At 48.9% G+C, this 17,525-nt stretch overlaps 1 protein-coding gene across 1 annotated transcript in view; it reads left to right on the forward strand.

Moving 5' to 3' along the window:
- Positions 1-6,076: 6,076 nt before the first annotated feature.
- Positions 6,077-17,525, forward strand: part of LOC308384289 (glutamate receptor ionotropic, kainate 5-like) — a 77,828-nt gene continuing 66,379 nt past the window's right edge. Inside the window, exon 1 of the mRNA XM_080862780.1 lies at positions 6,077-6,200. Within this exon, the coding sequence (XP_080718906.1) occupies positions 6,092-6,200 (109 nt within the window). The 5' untranslated portion in view covers positions 6,077-6,091. The remainder of the gene's footprint in view (positions 6,201-17,525) is intronic.

Consider the following 17,525-nt stretch of genomic DNA (forward strand, 5'->3'; position numbering starts at 1 on the left):
CCGGCTCGTCTCCTCGTTTCCTGTCGCTGGATCTGCTGCAGAGCGCCACTTTTCAGAAGGACGGCTTTACGTGCAGGAATCAAACCTCCCCGCTGTCGTCTGAAGGCAGAAATGTGCCGCGTGTCAGCGGCTGAATGAGAGGATTACCATGTCATTATAGTGTTTTGAGTCAGCAACACTCTTCATGATGCCACTGCTAAACAAAATCTCCTTATCCCCTGAAGGCAGAGAAAGCTAATATCCTATATTTAGGTGAGCATTAAGGGCCATTACCAGACAAACAGGATGCTTTACAGGGAACGCTCCGCTCCTGTTGGGTGGGGGCCTTGGTTTTCCTCTTTTATTGCATCAGAGAAAAGGTGGAGGAGGCACCGTCCTTCATATCTGGAAGCCTCGCGGCCCGTCAGCGTGAGAGCAGATGTGAGTGTGAGGCAAACAGAACGGCTATTTATATCTAACCACCTGCCCACCATCCACCCCAAGCACCTCCCTCTGAGGCCCTCTGCTGTGTCAAACACCCCCATCGCTGTGGTACATTACGTACACAGGTCTAGCACTGAGCTAACAGTGGCCACAGTGCAGTCTAACCTTTAAGGCGTCGCTGTGATGTCCGAGCAGCGGATGGGGAGGGGGAGGTTTGGATTTCTGAAGATTAAAAGGTGTTTTGTCCAACCTTTTGTGTTTGAAAGCGGCTTCGTGTCGTGGAAGCGGTCCGTCGAGCTAAACGGTCCCGCTGAGCTAAACCTCTGGAGCTGTTTTTAAGGTTTTCTGTTGTCCGGTGAACAAAGAGCACTGGCTGCTGCTGACGTGTGGCGTCGGGCTGTTCTACCACATTAACACCACCTTTCCTAAACAGGCTGATATTTCCCAGCTCCTTTAATTCCTCAACTATTTAATGTGCACTCACAGGCATTTCCCAGTGGAGAACAGGAACTGGAACATCTGCTGAGTCGGCACTAACAGCAGCTTCAGATGAAGCCCGCTACAGCAGAAACCGTCTCAAGCCCGACTCATCAGCTTTGGACAGCTGGTCGCGCTTCAGCCAGTCATCGACTCCGTCATTGCTCCGTCTCGGTGTGCACTGCCCCTGTGAGTGCCCGCGCGGTACACGCTGCCTGTGACAGCGCTGCAGATAATCCATGAAACTGTGCTCGCTGAGTGGCTGATGGGTCTGTTACCAGGTGGGTTTATTTCCTGTTATGATGTCACTGGCGGCAAAATTTTGAACCTTACTTTGTGCAGGCGGCACGCTCTCACTCAGGCTGATCACATGACCTGGCACTTCCTGTCTGTCTGCCTCGTTCTGTCCTGTCACCTCTGATCCTCGGCCGCTTTGTGCCGGGCATTCAGACCTCATCTCACACGTCCTCGGGAATATTTGCCAGCGTGTGATTGCCGACGCTCTGACCCTCGCCATCTTCACTCGATGAAGCCGGGCTTTAAAGCCTCGCGCTTTGCTGCACTCGCTGTAAGTCGCCTCGAATGAGTGTCGGCTAAATGCCTCCACAGTGAAATGAGACGGCACTGAAGGCAGCTAATAGAGTTGCGGCTGTGATTAGCCTCCGAGCTGCTGCAGTGAACTGCGGTGGCGGCTCGTACCAGCGGGGTCCCGCTTGGCTCTGCTCGCCGGCTGACATGATAGCACTTCCTGTAGGAAAGATCCTAATTAATTGTTGTCATCATGTGTTTATTTGTGCCTGCGGCTGCTCCTCGTTTCCTGTCTCATCTCACCATCACGTCTCCGTCTGCCCAGTTTACTGTCGCTCACACTGTCGCCTTATATTCCCTCGTTGTTCGTGTCCTTGCTGTTTCCTCCACACTTTCAGCTCCTTTCTTAAACCTTCTGTTCGTCCTGTTCTCCGTCAGATTCTCTCCAGGAGCCGCCATATCAGCTCTACTGGAGCAGCTTTGCATGAGTCACTGTTCAGAATAATCCCCATGTGTCTGACACCAAGTTATTGTCTTTTTTAGCTCCGCCCCCTTCAAGACATTTCACCTTGATTGGTTGCCCTTCCAAACAAACCACTGGAGCAGCAGGTGGGTGGGCTGTGGTGCAGAACCTCCCACGGTGAATCACAGCAGAACCAAAGCGTGGTTCTGACACGCCCCTTCAGCGTGGACGGTTGCCTGTTGTGTGGTTGCACTCTGACAGCCTGCTAAACATCTGTACGCAGTGGTGGGGATGGTTTTTAGCATTTTAAAAGGAATCATTTATCAGGCGGCCGCAGGAGCTCTACAGTGAAATCATCCTTGTTTAAAATGCTTGCTTGAGCGATGGTGTCTGAGCTCCACCCACCACCACAGCAGGCGTCACAGGGGGAATATCGAAACGACCGGAGGAGGTGAAGCGGCTCAGAGACGCTGCTCACCTCTGTGTACGATTTAGTTGGAGATGCTGAAACAAAGAAAGCCAGCCCGTTGTTTTATTATTAACTAATGTGACCGTCAGTCACACTGAGCTGTGACAGCACAGCGCTGTCTGTGAACTACGACAAACCAGGGTCAGAATGGCAGTCCAGCTGCTCGTGTGTTTCTGGCTCATCCTTGTACAGGATATAAACTGCTCAGAAATGGTGCTGAAGCTGAAGGTGGTCGTGGCTGAAGCTCCTGCGACCAATCCTTTAGTGGCCGGCATGTGCAGATCTTCCCAGCCAATAGAATAAGAAGAAAACACATATACAAACAGAACAGAAACCTTTACAGAAATAAATATTTATATCATGGACGATAGTTAGAAAAACAGAGTACTGTACAGTTATTAATATTATATAATATTATTAATATTAATATTTTATATTGCTGATAAAAATGGCAAACCCAGGTTGTAGTGTGCAGACAAAGCAGGGTACTGGAAGGAGTTAGGAATATTTATAAAAAGTACAGATTGTGTATTTTACCTGTGCATTAAAAAGTGACTCACTTTGACTGTGAGTCACGCAGAGCTGAACATGATTTACTGAGATATAGAAATGAATGTACTGTTGATTACACTGCGGTGGCCCATCATGGCAGCGGTGAAAGGATTTAGGACAGGACCTCCTCAGAACGAGGTCGACATCAGAACGAGGGCATGTGTTTAAAACGTTGTCAGGTTTGATATTTAACATCGGGTTCAGTCTCAGTGTTTCTGGGTCGAGTCTGTAGATGTTTGGCCTGTGAGCAGCTCGGATGGTGCTGATGGTGCTGATGGTGCTGGGGAGACAGAACTGAACTCATCAACACAGAGTGTGTGTGTGTGTGTGTGTGTGTGTGTGTGTGTGTGTGTGTGCGTGTGTGTGTGTGTGTGTGTGTGTGTGTGTGTGTGTGTGTGTGTGTGTGTGTTTCCTCCGACTCTGTTTCCTCTGACTCTGTTTCCTCCGACTCTGTTTCCTCCGACTCTGTTTCCTCCGACTCTGTTTCCTCTGACTGTTTCCTCTGACTCTGTTTCCTCCGACTCTGTTTCCTCTGACTCTGTTTCCTCTGACTGTTTCCTCCGACTCTGTTTCCTCTGACTGTTTCCTCTGACTCTGTTTCCTCCGACTCTGTTTCCTCTGACTCTGTTTCCTCCGACTCTGTTTCCTCCGACTCTGTTTCCTCTGACTCTGTTTCCTCTGACTCTGTTTCCTCCGACTCTGTTTCCTCTGACTCTGTTTCCTCTGACACTGTTTCCTCTGACTCTGTTTCCTCTGACTCTGTTTCCTCCGACTCTGTTTCCTCTGACTCTGTTTCCTCTGACTCTGTTTCCTCTTTTCCTCTGACTCTGTTTCCTCCGAATCTGTTTCCTCTGACACTGTTTCCTCCGACTCTGTTTCCTCTGACACTGTTTCCTCTGACTCTGTTTCCTCTGACTTTGTTTCCTCCGACTCTGTTTCCTCTGACTCTGTTTCCTCTGACTTTGTTTCCTCCGACTCTGTTTCCTCTGACTGTTTCCTCTGACTCTGTTTCCTCCGACTCTGTTTCCTCTGACTCTGTTTCCTCTGACTCTGTTTCCTCTTTTCCTCTGACTCTGTTTCCTCCGACTCTGTTTCCTCTGACTCTGTTTCCTCCGACTCTGTTTCCTCTTTTCCTCTGACTCTGTTTCCTCCGACTCTGTTTCCTCTTTTCCTCTGACTATGTTTCCTCCGACTCTGTTTCCTCTGACTCTGTTTCCTCCGACTCTGTTTCCTCTTTTCCTCTGACTCTGTTTCCTCCGACTCTGTTTCCTCTTTTCCTCTGACTCTGTTTCCTCCGAATCTGTTTCCTCTGACACTGTTTCCTCCGACTCTGTTTCCTCTGACACTGTTTCCTCCGACTCTGTTTCCTCTGACACTGTTTCCTCTGACTGTTTCCTCTGACACTGTTTCCTCCGACTCTGTTTCCTCTGACACTGTTTCCTCTGACTGTTTCCTCTGACTCTGTTTCCTCCGACTCTGTTTCCTCCGACTCTGTTTCTTCTGACACTGTTTCCTCCGACTCTGTTTCTTCTGACACTGTTTCCTCTGACTGTTTCCTCTGACACTGTTTCCTCTGACACTGTTTCCTCTGACTGTTTCCTCTGACTCTGTTTCCTCCGACTCTGTTTCCTCCGACTCTGTTTCCTCCGACTCTGTTTCTTCTGACACTGTTTCCTCTGACTATTTCCTCTGACTCTGTTTCCTCTGACACTGTTTCCTCTGACTGTTTCCTCCGACTCTGTTTTCTCTGACTCTGTTTCCTCTGACTCTGTTTCCTCTGACTGTTTCCTCCGACTCTGTTTCCTCTGACACTGATTCTTCTGACTCTGTTTCCTCTGACTGTTTCCTCCGACTCTGTTTCCTCCAACTCTGTTTCCTCCGACTCTGTTTCTTCTGACTCTGTTTCCTCTGACTGTTTCCTCCGACTCTGTTTTCTCTGACTCTGTTTCCTCTGACTCTTTCCTCTGACTGTTTCCTCCGACTCTGTTTCCTCCGACTCTGTTTCCTCCGACTCTGTTTCCTCTGACACTGTTTCCTCTGACACTGTTTCCTCTGACTGTTTCCTCTGACACTGTTTCCTCTGACACTGTTTCCTCTGACTGTTTCCTCTGACTCTGTTTCCTCTGACACTGTTTCCTCCGACTCTGTTTCCTCTGACACTGTTTCCTCTGACACTGTTTCCTCCGACTCTGTTTCCTCTGACACTGTTTCCTCCGACTCTGTTTCCTCTGACACTGTTTCCTCTGACTGTTTCCTCTGACACTGTTTCCTCCGACTCTGTTTCCTCCGACTCTGTTTCCTCTGACACTGTTTCCTCTGACACTGTTTCCTCTGACACTGTTTCCTCCGACTCTGTTTCCTCCGACTCTGTTTCCTCCGACTCTGTTTCCTCCGACTCTGTTTCCTCCGACTCTGTTTCTTCCGACACTGTTTCCTCTGACTATTTCCTCTGACTCTGTTTCCTCTGACACTGTTTCCTCTGACTGTTTCCTCCGACTCTGTTTTCTCTGACTCTGTTTTCTCTGACTCTGTTTCCTCTGACTCTGTTTCCTCTGACTGTTTCCTCCGACTCTGTTTCCTCCGACTCTGTTTCCTCCGACTCTGTTTCTTCTGACTCTGTTTCCTCTGACTGTTTCCTCCGACTCTGTTTTCTCTGACTCTGTTTCCTCTGACTCTTTCCTCTGACTGTTTCCTCTGACTCTGTTTCCTCCGACTCTGTTTCCTCCGACTCTGTTTCCTCCGACTCTGTTTCCTCCGACTCTGTTTCCTCTGACACTGTTTCCTCCTACTCTGTTTCTTCTGACACTGTTTCCTCTGACTATTTCCTCTGACTCTGTTTCCTCTGACACTGTTTCCTCTGACTGTTTCCTCTGACACTGTTTCCTCTGACTGTTTCCTCCGACTCTGTTTCCTTTGACTCTGTTTCCTCTGATTATTTCTAAACTGCTGCCTCCCCGTTGAAGAGCAGCGTCCTCGGGGCCGTACAGCAGTGCAGGGGGCTGTAACTGTGTCAGTGTGGATGTGCTGTGCAACCGTCACATGCAGGATTTCCTGCTGAAGTCTGTGCTGCTGAACGTGTGAAACGTGTGAACTGAGTTGTTGGATCTCACCTGTCCTCCTGTCCTGCAGGTGGCGGTACAGGCAGCCAGCAGACCATTCTCCATGAGGAGCGGTGGAAGATGCCGGCTCTGCCAGCACTGCTGCTGTCGATTTACACCGTCGCCTCGCTGCTGACCATGGCGCCGCTCTCCTTCAGCCAGGCCAACACCCTCTCTGCCGTCCGCATGGGTGAGTGACGTCACGCGTGTTTGAATCCCACTTGCTCCGTCTCGGTGTGCACTGACCCCGACACTCCCACAGACAGATCCGTAAAAGTCTGCACTCACACATCCACCCGGCCTGAGTCTGAGTGTGCTGTACGTACAGCTGTATACAGGCCAGCATGTCACTGATTTATCACCTTATTTCATCCATAATGTATCTCAGCATCTTCACACACATGAGTATGAATGTGCTGTGTGTGTCTGTGCCATGTTGCTACTGTCACTGCTGTCTGTCCTGTTAAGCACAGAGAAAAGAAGTTCCTTGCATGTGCACTTCCATACGTGCTCAGCACAGCTGATTCTGATCCATGTGGAGCTCAAAGCTGCTCTAACAGGACCGTCAGGCTCTGTTTTCACCTGCTGACAGGTGAAAGCAGAGGTTCCTCTCTGCTGTCCACCAAACAGGAGCTTTCGTCCAAACACTAAAAGTTTTTGCACCGTCGAGTCGAGCGGGACGTCAAGTGAGAGGACGTGCATGGGATTGGCTCTTAGTTAAAGTGAGCTCGCTGCACCTTCACTGTTCAGCCTGGTTCATTTACAGAACTCCACCCACTCCACACCATCAACGCTGGGTTTCATGACGGTCGGTCACATTTGGATTTCAGTTATGAAAACAAGATCGTGAACTTTCGCTGCACTCACTTCTTATCGGTGTTTATTGCTGGATGTGATGTGCACCTTTCTTTTGCAGGCTCACGCTCACTGATCTCGAGCCACAAACAGAGCGAGATGTAAACGCTGCGACAGGTTTAACCTCGCATTTCAGTGACTCGGTAATTTTTGCGTGTTTAAGAAGCTGTAAATGGGAAACACTGCAGCTGCAGTCTGCTCAGAGAGAAATACTGGCAGACTGCAGGGAGCCAGTGTGTGACACATGAGTGACAGAAATGAAGCAGCGGTATTTTCTGTGGGAACGAAACTCGAGCACGTGCATTGTGTTCGTTCTTTCCACAGAACGCGGTGAAGGATGAGCAGCATCTCCTCCGTGTGAGCGCTCCTCTGCTCTCGTTTCTCCTCTCGCCTCCCACCGCCGTCTGTTTGCCATCTTGATTCCTCTCGCACGATCCCTTTGCTGTGTTTGTCTTGTTACGAGCCCCTCGAGGCCTCCCTTTGTTCCCGCTCGCTCTGCGCATCTCCTCGTGTCCGTCCTGGGTTTCTTCATTTGTAAGGGAGAACTAAACCGAGAGGAAACTGGATCGGGGAGCGTCTCCGTGATCCACGGCGAGGCCCGGGCACCGCTCTGCTGTCAGCACCCCTCGCTGCTCGTCCCGCGGAGGAAGATTAACTCGAGTAACAGCAGAGACTTAAAGCTGCAAGTGCGAGTTCAGCCGATAAGGATTTTCTCCCTGCTCATCTCTCACCCTCGAGTTCAAATCCCTGCTCCTTTTTTATCTCGCGGGGCTTCAACAAAACCAGCAGATGCCTAAACCGAGGTTACCATGGCAACCAATGGTTCACCTTTCACTGTGTCACTGTTAATACCAGCTGACTGATGCGCACACACACTTATATCTGACACACACAAAAGGAAGCTCTCGTTTCCTTCTGGCCTGGAGTTCAGTAAAAGCAGCAAAAGCCTTGACCTTTGACCTGCAGATGCAGGTGTGGAGCCTCATTGGTCGCTCTCTGGCTCCCAGACCACAGCTGAGCCTCGGCAGCCTGTCCTACATGACTACCTCACAGTGTGGATCGATACCGTGTCTTCAGGCTCGCCGTGTGCACACGAGTTTCAGAAAAGAGGTAAAGTTGCTGTTTTTCTCAGCACAGTTTTGTACTGATCAGCTGCCTTTGAGCAAAGCATTTCTCTGACCACTGCTTTTTAACTGGTAGCAAGAAAAGCCTGCGTACTGACAGAGCATCACACGGTTTGTTTCTGACCATCTCAGGTGAGTGAATGTTTCCTTTCTGCTGCACTTCTCTCTTCAGCTGCTGGAAAATCTCATTCAGTTCCACTCCAACACTCCACTCTGTAACCAGATTTTCAGGGCTCCTGATTCTGTGGTCGGGAAATGAAAAGGACCGCAGGAAAGTGTTTTGGTAATCCAAAGACTGAGCTCATGATGGCAAACCGTCAGCAGTCAAACGCATGCTCGGTTTGTCCTGCGACAGATGCTGGAGGCTGAAACATCAGCTGCGATGCTGAGAATCAGGCTGGGAACAGATCTGCGTCCTCTTACTCTGCACAGACGCACGCCGCTGTCAGGGACACGAGGAAAGGTTCACCATGGGAGAGACATAAAAACACGCCGTGTGTTTCCAAAAAATGAATGAGCTCACCTGAGGAGGAGGATGGGAGTGAAGAAGAGTCTGTACACGTCACGGGACTCCGGATTTGTTTGGGATATTTCCTCGAACACATAAAAACAAAGTCTCCAAAGTTTCTATGTAGAGAGGGGGAAACCACTGTTTTACGATACTTTCATTTTAAAGAAAACTCCAGAAATAAAGGTTTTAAATGTGTTTGCTGTCCTGCAGCCACAGAGTACAGTCACAATACTGTGCTTCAGTGATTGATGTGATTATTTTCATGGTTTTGTGTTTTTATTGTCTGTGAGCAGCTGTTTCCTGACCTGAACACCACCCTGAGCACGAGGACGCTCTTCTAACACACGAAGGACATTTGCATCTGAGGGAAACGAGTTCATCTTTGATCTGTGCAAACAAACCTCAGTGAAAGTAATTACGAGCGCCGCGTTCCACAAACAGCAATCGCACCGCATGACTCTGCTCCGATTATCAATCAGATACGAGCCGATTCGTCGTCACGCAGAGAGACGACCCAGATGAGACGGAGACTGCGTCGGTAATTAGAGGAACTCTGACTTCGTGCTGCAGGTCTCCGACCGAGTCGCCACGGCAGCTCACGGGTCAATAAAGAGCTCCCGCCAATTATCGATCAGAGGAGAGGCGTCAACGTTATCACTGCAGTCAGAGAGCTGTTGGTTCAGATAGCAGCGCTTCACTGTAGATAAAGATGAAGCATCGACGGGCATCTGAAACACAGCCAGTTATTATGGCAAATAAAAGCGTGTTTAGTACCGTGGAAACGATCTCGCTGTTTGCTGGAGCGCTACAGCTCCACACGGTTGCTTTACATTAGCACCGTCTCATCGAGGATGTCCACCATCGTCCTCGGCTGTGTGACGGCTCCTTTTGTCTCACCTTAAGCATTTCAGCTTCTACAACTTGTAGTTTTAGTCAGCTGTTAGCATGCTCAAACTTCAGGTAATGTTAGCTGCTTTGGTTAGCGCGCCGTATCACGCAGACACAGAGTACCTGCTCATTGGTGCTCAGCAACATCCAATCATCTCGACTTTCACTCAACAAAACCAGAGTGCACGCTCTGTTAGTACAGTGACCTCACAGCGGTCACATGATGTCGTTACAAACTCTCCAACAGCCCAAACACGGCCCAGACGTCCAGCTCAGCTAGCAGATAGCTAGCAGCTCCAGCCGCCTCCCAGTCAAAGAGGCCACGCCCCTAATAATGCAAAACTATAAGCGCTGATGAAATGTACATTGGTGCTGTCCTCTAGTGGACATTGGTGGGACTGCAGCTTGTGGTGGGTTTCAGCATCCGCAGCTGTTCCTGGTGCGGAAGGACGACTTACAGCGTTTCATATTTAAACGAGCACGGAGATAAATCTAAGTGACATCATCATGCAGATACTTCCTCCTCTCGCAGGATTGAGATCCGAGCGGGAAGCATAAATATTGCAGTGAAGGATTTTAACAATTCAGCAGCATCAGTGTCCTTCTGCTAAAGATTGCCATGAATTATTTCAGCCTGTGCTATCAGTCTTTCTGAAGCAATCATTAGCTTATGCTCATCATTAAATATCTGGAAACTACAGCGGCGCCGGTGTAAAAGGTAGTTTGTCACTGCAGATTTATTTTTGAAAAATGAACTCAAAGTACATTTTTCACACTTTGGGCAGCTCTTATTTCTTCACTTAAGGTGTCACTTTTTATTTAAAAGGCAAATGTCTCACTTTGAAGGGGAATCCAAGCTGAATATAAATGTTGTACCTTCAGCCAAAGACATGTCCGTCAGGTCTGTCTGACGTCCACACCTGGACAACATCCTGCTGACCTGGACAGCAGCGCGTGGACGTTCTTCCACAGAGAGCACAAACAGCTGAACTGTGCAGGAAAATGTGTGCTTTAAAAAACAGCTGCATCGATGCCTGGTTTGTAAGTTTGCTCACGTCCAAAGAAACAAACAGCTGTGAATTTCCTTTTAATGAAGAGACTGAATATTCACCAAGAATCCACAGACATTACACGAGAGTTATGAACTGATTTGCATGTGTGAATTACATTTCATTACAGAAACAGGAAGTCTCTGAAACCACGGGAGTCTCTCTCCTCTTTAGTCTTTATCAGAGCAGCTGTTTCCATATATTCCCAGGCCTCCGTGCCTTTGTTTGATTTTCCTGTTTGGCCTTTGTGTTTCACTTTCTTGTCTTGCACTCGACGCAGTCTGTAAAATCCACAAACAGGACTGAAACGTAAAACCTTCACAGTTTATGTCACAGAAGCCTTCAGACCAGAAGGTGGTGTAGACTCTTCGGACCTGCGGGGTGAAGGGTCAGGCTTTCCTGCAGCTTGCATGAAGCTACTGTGAATCACAGCACTGGGAACGTGAGCATTTTGGATGCCGTAGAGTACTTTTCCCATGTCTGAGGCACATTTACACTCCCCTCCACATGAACACGAGTCTGTCAAACAAATTGATCTAAATCTGTCCAGGACCTGTCGGACTGTAATCACTGATAATCACCCTGCAGCCAAATCACCAGGTTTTTGAAAATCGATGGAGCCTGAGAGACAGAAATAACAGACGTCAGCTCGAACTCTTTGTTTGGCTCTGACAAGATCTTTTCTCCGGGGCTATTTTTCCCGCCACATCACAGCTCACTAAAGAAACCAAATTTTAAGCCACCAGGGTGGGAAAAGAATCGATATGTCGGTAGAAACACAAACCCACTCGGTGTATATTGAATAACGTGAGCGTCTTGTTTGCCACCAGAGGATCGCAGCAGTGCTGTGATCGGTTGTGTTGATTCTTCCTTCTGCCTTGTCTCGTCTGTCGACCTACCGCGGCCCCCGGAGTCCACGCTTCCGCACTCATATCAAATAATGTCAACTACACGGAGCTCAGAGGTGGGAAGTGACAAGAAAACCTATTTGTCAATTTTTAGTGAAGGTACACCACCTCCGGGGCTGAATAAGATCAGTCTGCAGAGCTCTTTTTGCCTCAATAAAAGGACTTTTACCGTCACGTCTCAGGTTAGACGAAACGCACAGCGTGGCGGCCTCGTTTCATAAATACAGGATGACGCCTGTGTACCGGCGGGCAGCAAGACGGGAGCGAAGGCGTTCCCGCACCGCCGGGGTAACGAGTGCAGTTGAAACAGCATAATTTGCTATTAAATCTGAGTGCGGCTCGGAGGTGGTGAACGAGGCTGTCAGGAAGTAATTCACAGAAAACACAGACGGGGAGCACAGAGAATACGTTCATCCCAAACGAACAAACGAGCACGTTACCCTGCATACACAACGCAGCACAGTGCTGACTGGTTCCTTCCATTCATTTCACTCTGAAAACGTGCGGAAAACAATCATTTTGACCTCAAATACTCTTTGACCTTTAACCTGGACCTGGCTGGAGTCGGCTTTGTTTTAGCCACATGCTAAACAGATAAATTCCCAGAAAGCACGTTTCAGTTCAGAGAAATGTTTTTCTGTGTCAAGCTGTGAGTGTAAAACGGTTATAAAAGGAGGCTGAGCACCGAGGCCGGGCTGTAACCCTGGACTTGGACCTCATTAGTCACACTACCAGCTCCAGGAATGCTAATGTCAGCCTGTTGCTTCCATACTCGGATTAGGAATTTCCCTGATTACCTCCAATGGCAACAACAGGTCAGAAGTTATTGAACTCTTGGGCTTTTAGAAACACTCTGCTGTCTCTGCAGCTGACTTCTGATGCTCGACCTCGCCGAGGCCCGCGGGGTGAGCGGTGAGCGAGAGCAACCTGTGTAATCAGGCTCATCCTCTGAACAGCGCCGCGCTCTGCTCTGCTACTCACAATATACAGGCACTTATCACACAATCACATGGCCCCAGTTTTACTTCTCTAATGCAATAAATGTTAAGAATAAGTGCCGTGGTTATGAAGTCTTATCTCTTGGTGATGAGGAGATGTGCCATAAAGTCAGAATCACCAGACGATAAGTTCTGGCTATGAGACGGTGAGCTGTGATTATCAGACAGTAAATCATAAGAATAATCTACAGAGTCGGGATTACAAGGTGATAAATCCTAATTAGAGATAATCGGTTGTAATCATGAGATGACAGTGACTCTGTGAGCGAGCAGATGTAAGAGCTCACGCTGAGGAGAAAGTGTGTGAATGTGAGTGAACCGCTCCCTCGCCTGCTTTAATCTTAATGACAATAATGATTCTGCTCATCTGCCTCACTGTGTGGGGAACCGCCAACGAGCCGAGAGCCGGACACGGCGACCGACGCTCGGAGCGCCTCGCACCCGGAGACACCCGGAGACACCCGGAGACACCCGGAGACACGGAACTGACTGCGCACCACACACAGTGTGTGTGTGTGTGTGTGGGGGGGGGGCACATACTGGGCAAACTCAGTGTCCGAGTGCTGCTGATGAAGAAGACGTGTCATCTTCATCTTCCCTCCCTCCAGCCCTCCGAGCTCAGCTCAGGCAGATCACCTGTCCAGCTAATGAGTGTGCGGTGAAGGCTGGACTTCCTGCCTGCTGCGCTGATCCGGAGTCTTCGACGCTGCGCTCACCTGCTCGCCTCATTGAAGCAGAACAGGTTATGTGCAACACGCCCCTGCAGGTGGGAGGAGGATGGCTGTTCCCATCAGAAGACGCTGCAGGTATCTTCGTCTTTAGATTTTCAGCTTCACGGTGTCGCCTCTAAGGCTCTAAGAAGATCGCACCGGTCAGCACGAACCATGTGGCTCTCTTCGTGTTCCCCGATAAATCGCCTCGAGAGCTGTTAATTATTTACGAAACACAAATCAAATCCAGGACAGGCTTCCTGCTCGTTACGGAGCCTCAGCAGCACTTTGATTTTTAATCTCTTCGTGTGGAACGGTGGATCACACTGCCATGAACCTCCTCGTCATCATCCCCCCGCACATGCTCAGACCATCTCAGCCCCTCTGAGCTGTCCCTTTGATGGACTCGGTCCTTGTTATCCTGAAACGGTGTTTAACCTGGAGAACACCGCCGTGTCGTGTGGTTTTCCCATCAGGCCTCAGCATCAGCGGTCTGCACCTCGGCGGCTCGTTCGCCCTCTGGACATACAGTAAATGAGCGGATCACGGTGTCAACATTCCCATCTGTTTATGTGCACATCCTGCCCGCTCTCCTAACGCACGCCTGCTCAGGAGTCAGGTGGGAGGGCGCAGCAGGAATAAACGTGGCAGGTGTCACCGCACACAGCCGGCGGCTGGGCTGTAGCAGGAAATAGAAACTATGGTTTTCTTCACTGCAGCTCCTGTCAGTGCTGCAGCTTCCCTCGACTTCCTGTTGACAGGGACACGGATCAAATCTATTTTTTTCTGCATCGTCATGCGGTTGACGATGGGATGGTGCCGGTTATACCGAGGAGAAGGCAGCTGGGATCTGAGCGACGGCACACTCGATCACCTGGTGTCTTCAGGTGAAGAGAGGGTGGCTCTGCACAGAAGAGATGGAGGTGACAGCAGTCTGCTCTCAGGCTGTGTGACGTAGTCTGAGCCGCTGGAGAGACCAAGCAAGATCTGTGGACTCTTTACAAAATGTTGGCTCATCTGTATCGGTCAGCCTGTGGAAGCCAGACACTGGTGTTTGCATCTGTATGGCGGGTAAAAAAAAGATGGCGGCACGCACAGCAGCTCGTGGCTCTCTCTCTTTTCTTGCTTCGTTGTGCTAACTGGACTCTGGTCTTCATTTAGAACTTCCCATAACAGATGACTTTAGCCACACTCACAGCATGGCTGCCATCTAACCGCTGGGATGAAACCCGTGGAACCAGCTTCCAGTTTGGATTCAGGAGACAGACACTATCTCTACTTTCAAGATTAGGCTTCAAACTTTCCTTTTTGCTAAAGCATATAGTTAGGGCTGGACCAGGTGACCCTGAATCCTCCCTTAGTTATGCTGCAATAGATGTAGGCTGCCGGGGATTCCCATGATGCACTGGGGGTTTCTTCTTCACTCACTATGTATTAACAGACCTCTCTGCATTGAATCATATCTGTTATTAACCTCTGTCTCTCTTCCACAGCATGTCTTTATCCTGTCTTCCTTCTCTCACCCCAACTGGTCGCAGCAGATGGCCCCGCCCCTCCCTGAGCCTGGTTCTGCCAGAGGTTTCTTCCTGTTAAAAGGGAGTTCTTCCTTCCCACTGTTGCCAAAGTGCTCATAGGGGGTCATATGATTGTTGGGTTTTCTCTGTATCTATTATTGTAGGGTCTACCTTACAATACTGTTGTTGTGATTTGGAGCTGTATAAATAAAACTGAATTGAATGATGCTGTGGACGGAGGAGGCAGGGAGGCTGCAGAGGGGATTGGATTACACTCACTCAGGCCTCCCTCACCTGCGCAGGACCCCCGACTCAGAACTGGAGTTATTACCTGCTGGACGTCACTGTGCTGTGACTGCTGTGTCATGATAATAACTGAGACCGCCATCTGCAAATTCCCTCATAGTTTAAACTTTAAACAGAATAAGTAAAGCTAATGTCTATGAGGGCTGATGTCAATAAAGAGCAGAAGCATTGCTGTAAACATGTTTATCGCTGCTGTACAATATTAACACAGGGGTCTGCGGGGGCCGACTCACTATTGCCTCTGCTGGACGTGAGAGGAACTGCAGTTTTGCTGCTTGGTTAGCATGACTGAAGCTGACATCAGCACTTAAAGACCACTGCAGAGTTAACCAGCTCAGACTCTGAGCCTCTGAGCTCTGACGTGGACTGAAGCGCAGCGTGCATGTCCAAGAATGAAGAGGACGTTTGTTTATCTACAGAGCAGCGACCTGATAACCTCACTGTCAGGTTAGAAAGCGTTCATGAGGAGAACAGAGTGTGACATCTAAACCCAGTGATCATTTATTTCCTCTCTTTCTTTACAGAGAACTCGGCAACAATTCTGCATGCAGACGACCAAATCTGAAAATTGCAACAGCAGATACGTTCCAAAGGAAATCTAATTGGATTATTCTTTTCTATTAGCATTTGGAGAAAACATTGCTCATTAATATCCTGTTGCCAGTGTGCTGATGCTGAATCTGTCGTGTTCCCCTTTTACCAAAATATCCTAGCCCGCTGCACCGTCTCCTCTCCAATCATTTCCCGCACCGTGTAAATGTTTTCCTCATAATCAGCAGTTTTATGAAAGCCTCTGAGCCCCACCATCCACCCTGGGCACCTTTTGCACTCAGACACAGTTCCTACATGTGAGGCTTCATTCTCTGAGTCCTAAGCTGTTCCTCTGAGCACAACCAGGACAGTTTATGGGCAGCGACGTCAGCAGAGCAGTGGCTTCAGAGCTAATGGTGCAGCTAGAGACAGTCAACAATGGGACCCAGTGTGTAATCCAGAGAGACTGAAATAGAAGCTGTTGAGAGATTTGACTGGTGGTACTTGTATCATTGACATACAGGCTTCCCCCTGAACAGCCGAGTATAGTCCTGACTGTCAGAATGTAAGCTCATATTTGGTGCTGTAGTTGTCCTCCCGCGTCAGAAAAGAAAAAACCTTCCAGCTCGCATCAAAAACTGGCCGAGGAGACCTCAGGCTGAATGTTAGAGGAGAGAGAGGAATGAAGATGAAGTGGCAGAGAGTGTCCTCAGAGGGGGGAGGCTGAAGGAGAAGGGAACGGAGGTGATGAGGAGGGCTTGGCTCGGGTTGGGTGTTTTAGAGAAATGTTTGGATTTTGTAAAAAGGAAACATTTGTGATGAACACTCTCTTTAAGAAGAGGGAGGAGCAGGGTGGAGGTGATGGATGAGGAAGGTGCGCGCAGGTAGGCCACATATTATGCAGAAGGTGGAATCTGAAAAATAGGAGGCTGTGAGGTGGTGTCGTGGTAGTCTGCAGGATGACGTTAGACATCACGAAGAGGAAGTAAGTGAAGGCGAGGAGGAAATGTTGGAAGATGAAGCATGTTGCTCAGAGTTCAGGGAGAAGATGAGTTGGGCTGTGGGAGGCAGGAAGAGCTAAGGCATGACTGGAAGTCCAGCTCAGACCACCAAGAAGGTGTTTGATGTATCCTCTGTCAATCAGGGGGACAGCTCAGAATCAGAGCGGCTGAGATGGTCTGAGCATGTGCGGAGGAGGAGGGGTGGATATGATGGAGCTGCTAGACAGGAGGAGACGAGAAGACCTCAGAGGAGGTTGATGGATGTAGTGAAGGAGGACATGCAGAGGGTGGGGTGACAGAGGAGGATGCTGGGATAGGAGGAGGCAGGTGATCTGCTTTGGTGAGCTGAAAGAACAAGAACAAGTTAATCAGCCATTGATTTCAAATTACAATTAATTTCTTTTTTTTTTTTCTTTTTTCTTTTTTTTTTTCTCTTTTCTAAATGACATCAGAAACAGCAGTATGCGACATTACGTGATGGCAGAGCTTCAGTTCATCCTTTGTCTTTTTTTTTTTTTTTTTTAATAAATAGGACAGGGGGAATGAATGAGAGAAAGAGGGGGAGAGAAAGAAAGAAAACCAAAGGGGAGAAGAGACGGTGAGAAGGGGGGGAAGAGAGAGAAAAAAAAAAAGAACTCCTGGGTCACCTGTATGGAGAAAAAAAAAAAACAAACAAAAAACAAACAAACAGAGGAGACAGCAAACAACAAAGAGCAACATAATAATAGAGAAAACAAAGCACCATCACAATAAACTAGCTAGTCATAGATATCAATATTTACTAAATAATAAACGATATTGTGCAGCACGCAAGATAGACAGCACACAGTGTGCTTTGAGGCAGCAGCCAAGAAAGCTTTAGTCCGCGTCTGTGAATACCCATGTGTGCATACCTGTGTGGATCAGCATGCTTGCATTCCAAAGGTTTCTCCATGTAATGATCTGCTAGGGAGTGTGGGGGGGCCACAGCCCCGTCCTCCAGGGTGTGAAGCGGGTATGGAGGAGATCAAAACTCCAGACATCCAGAGGCCCCCAGAACACAAGAGACCATGGAAGACCAACAGAGGGGCAGCCGCGCCACTGTCCCGGAAAGAGCTGAGGAGAGTCCCAGATGAGGGCT

This window comes from Rhamphochromis sp. 'chilingali' (assembly GCF_963969265.1).
Source record: "Rhamphochromis sp. 'chilingali' genome assembly, chromosome: 17".
Classification (NCBI taxonomy): Eukaryota; Metazoa; Chordata; class Actinopteri; order Cichliformes; family Cichlidae; genus Rhamphochromis; species Rhamphochromis sp. 'chilingali'.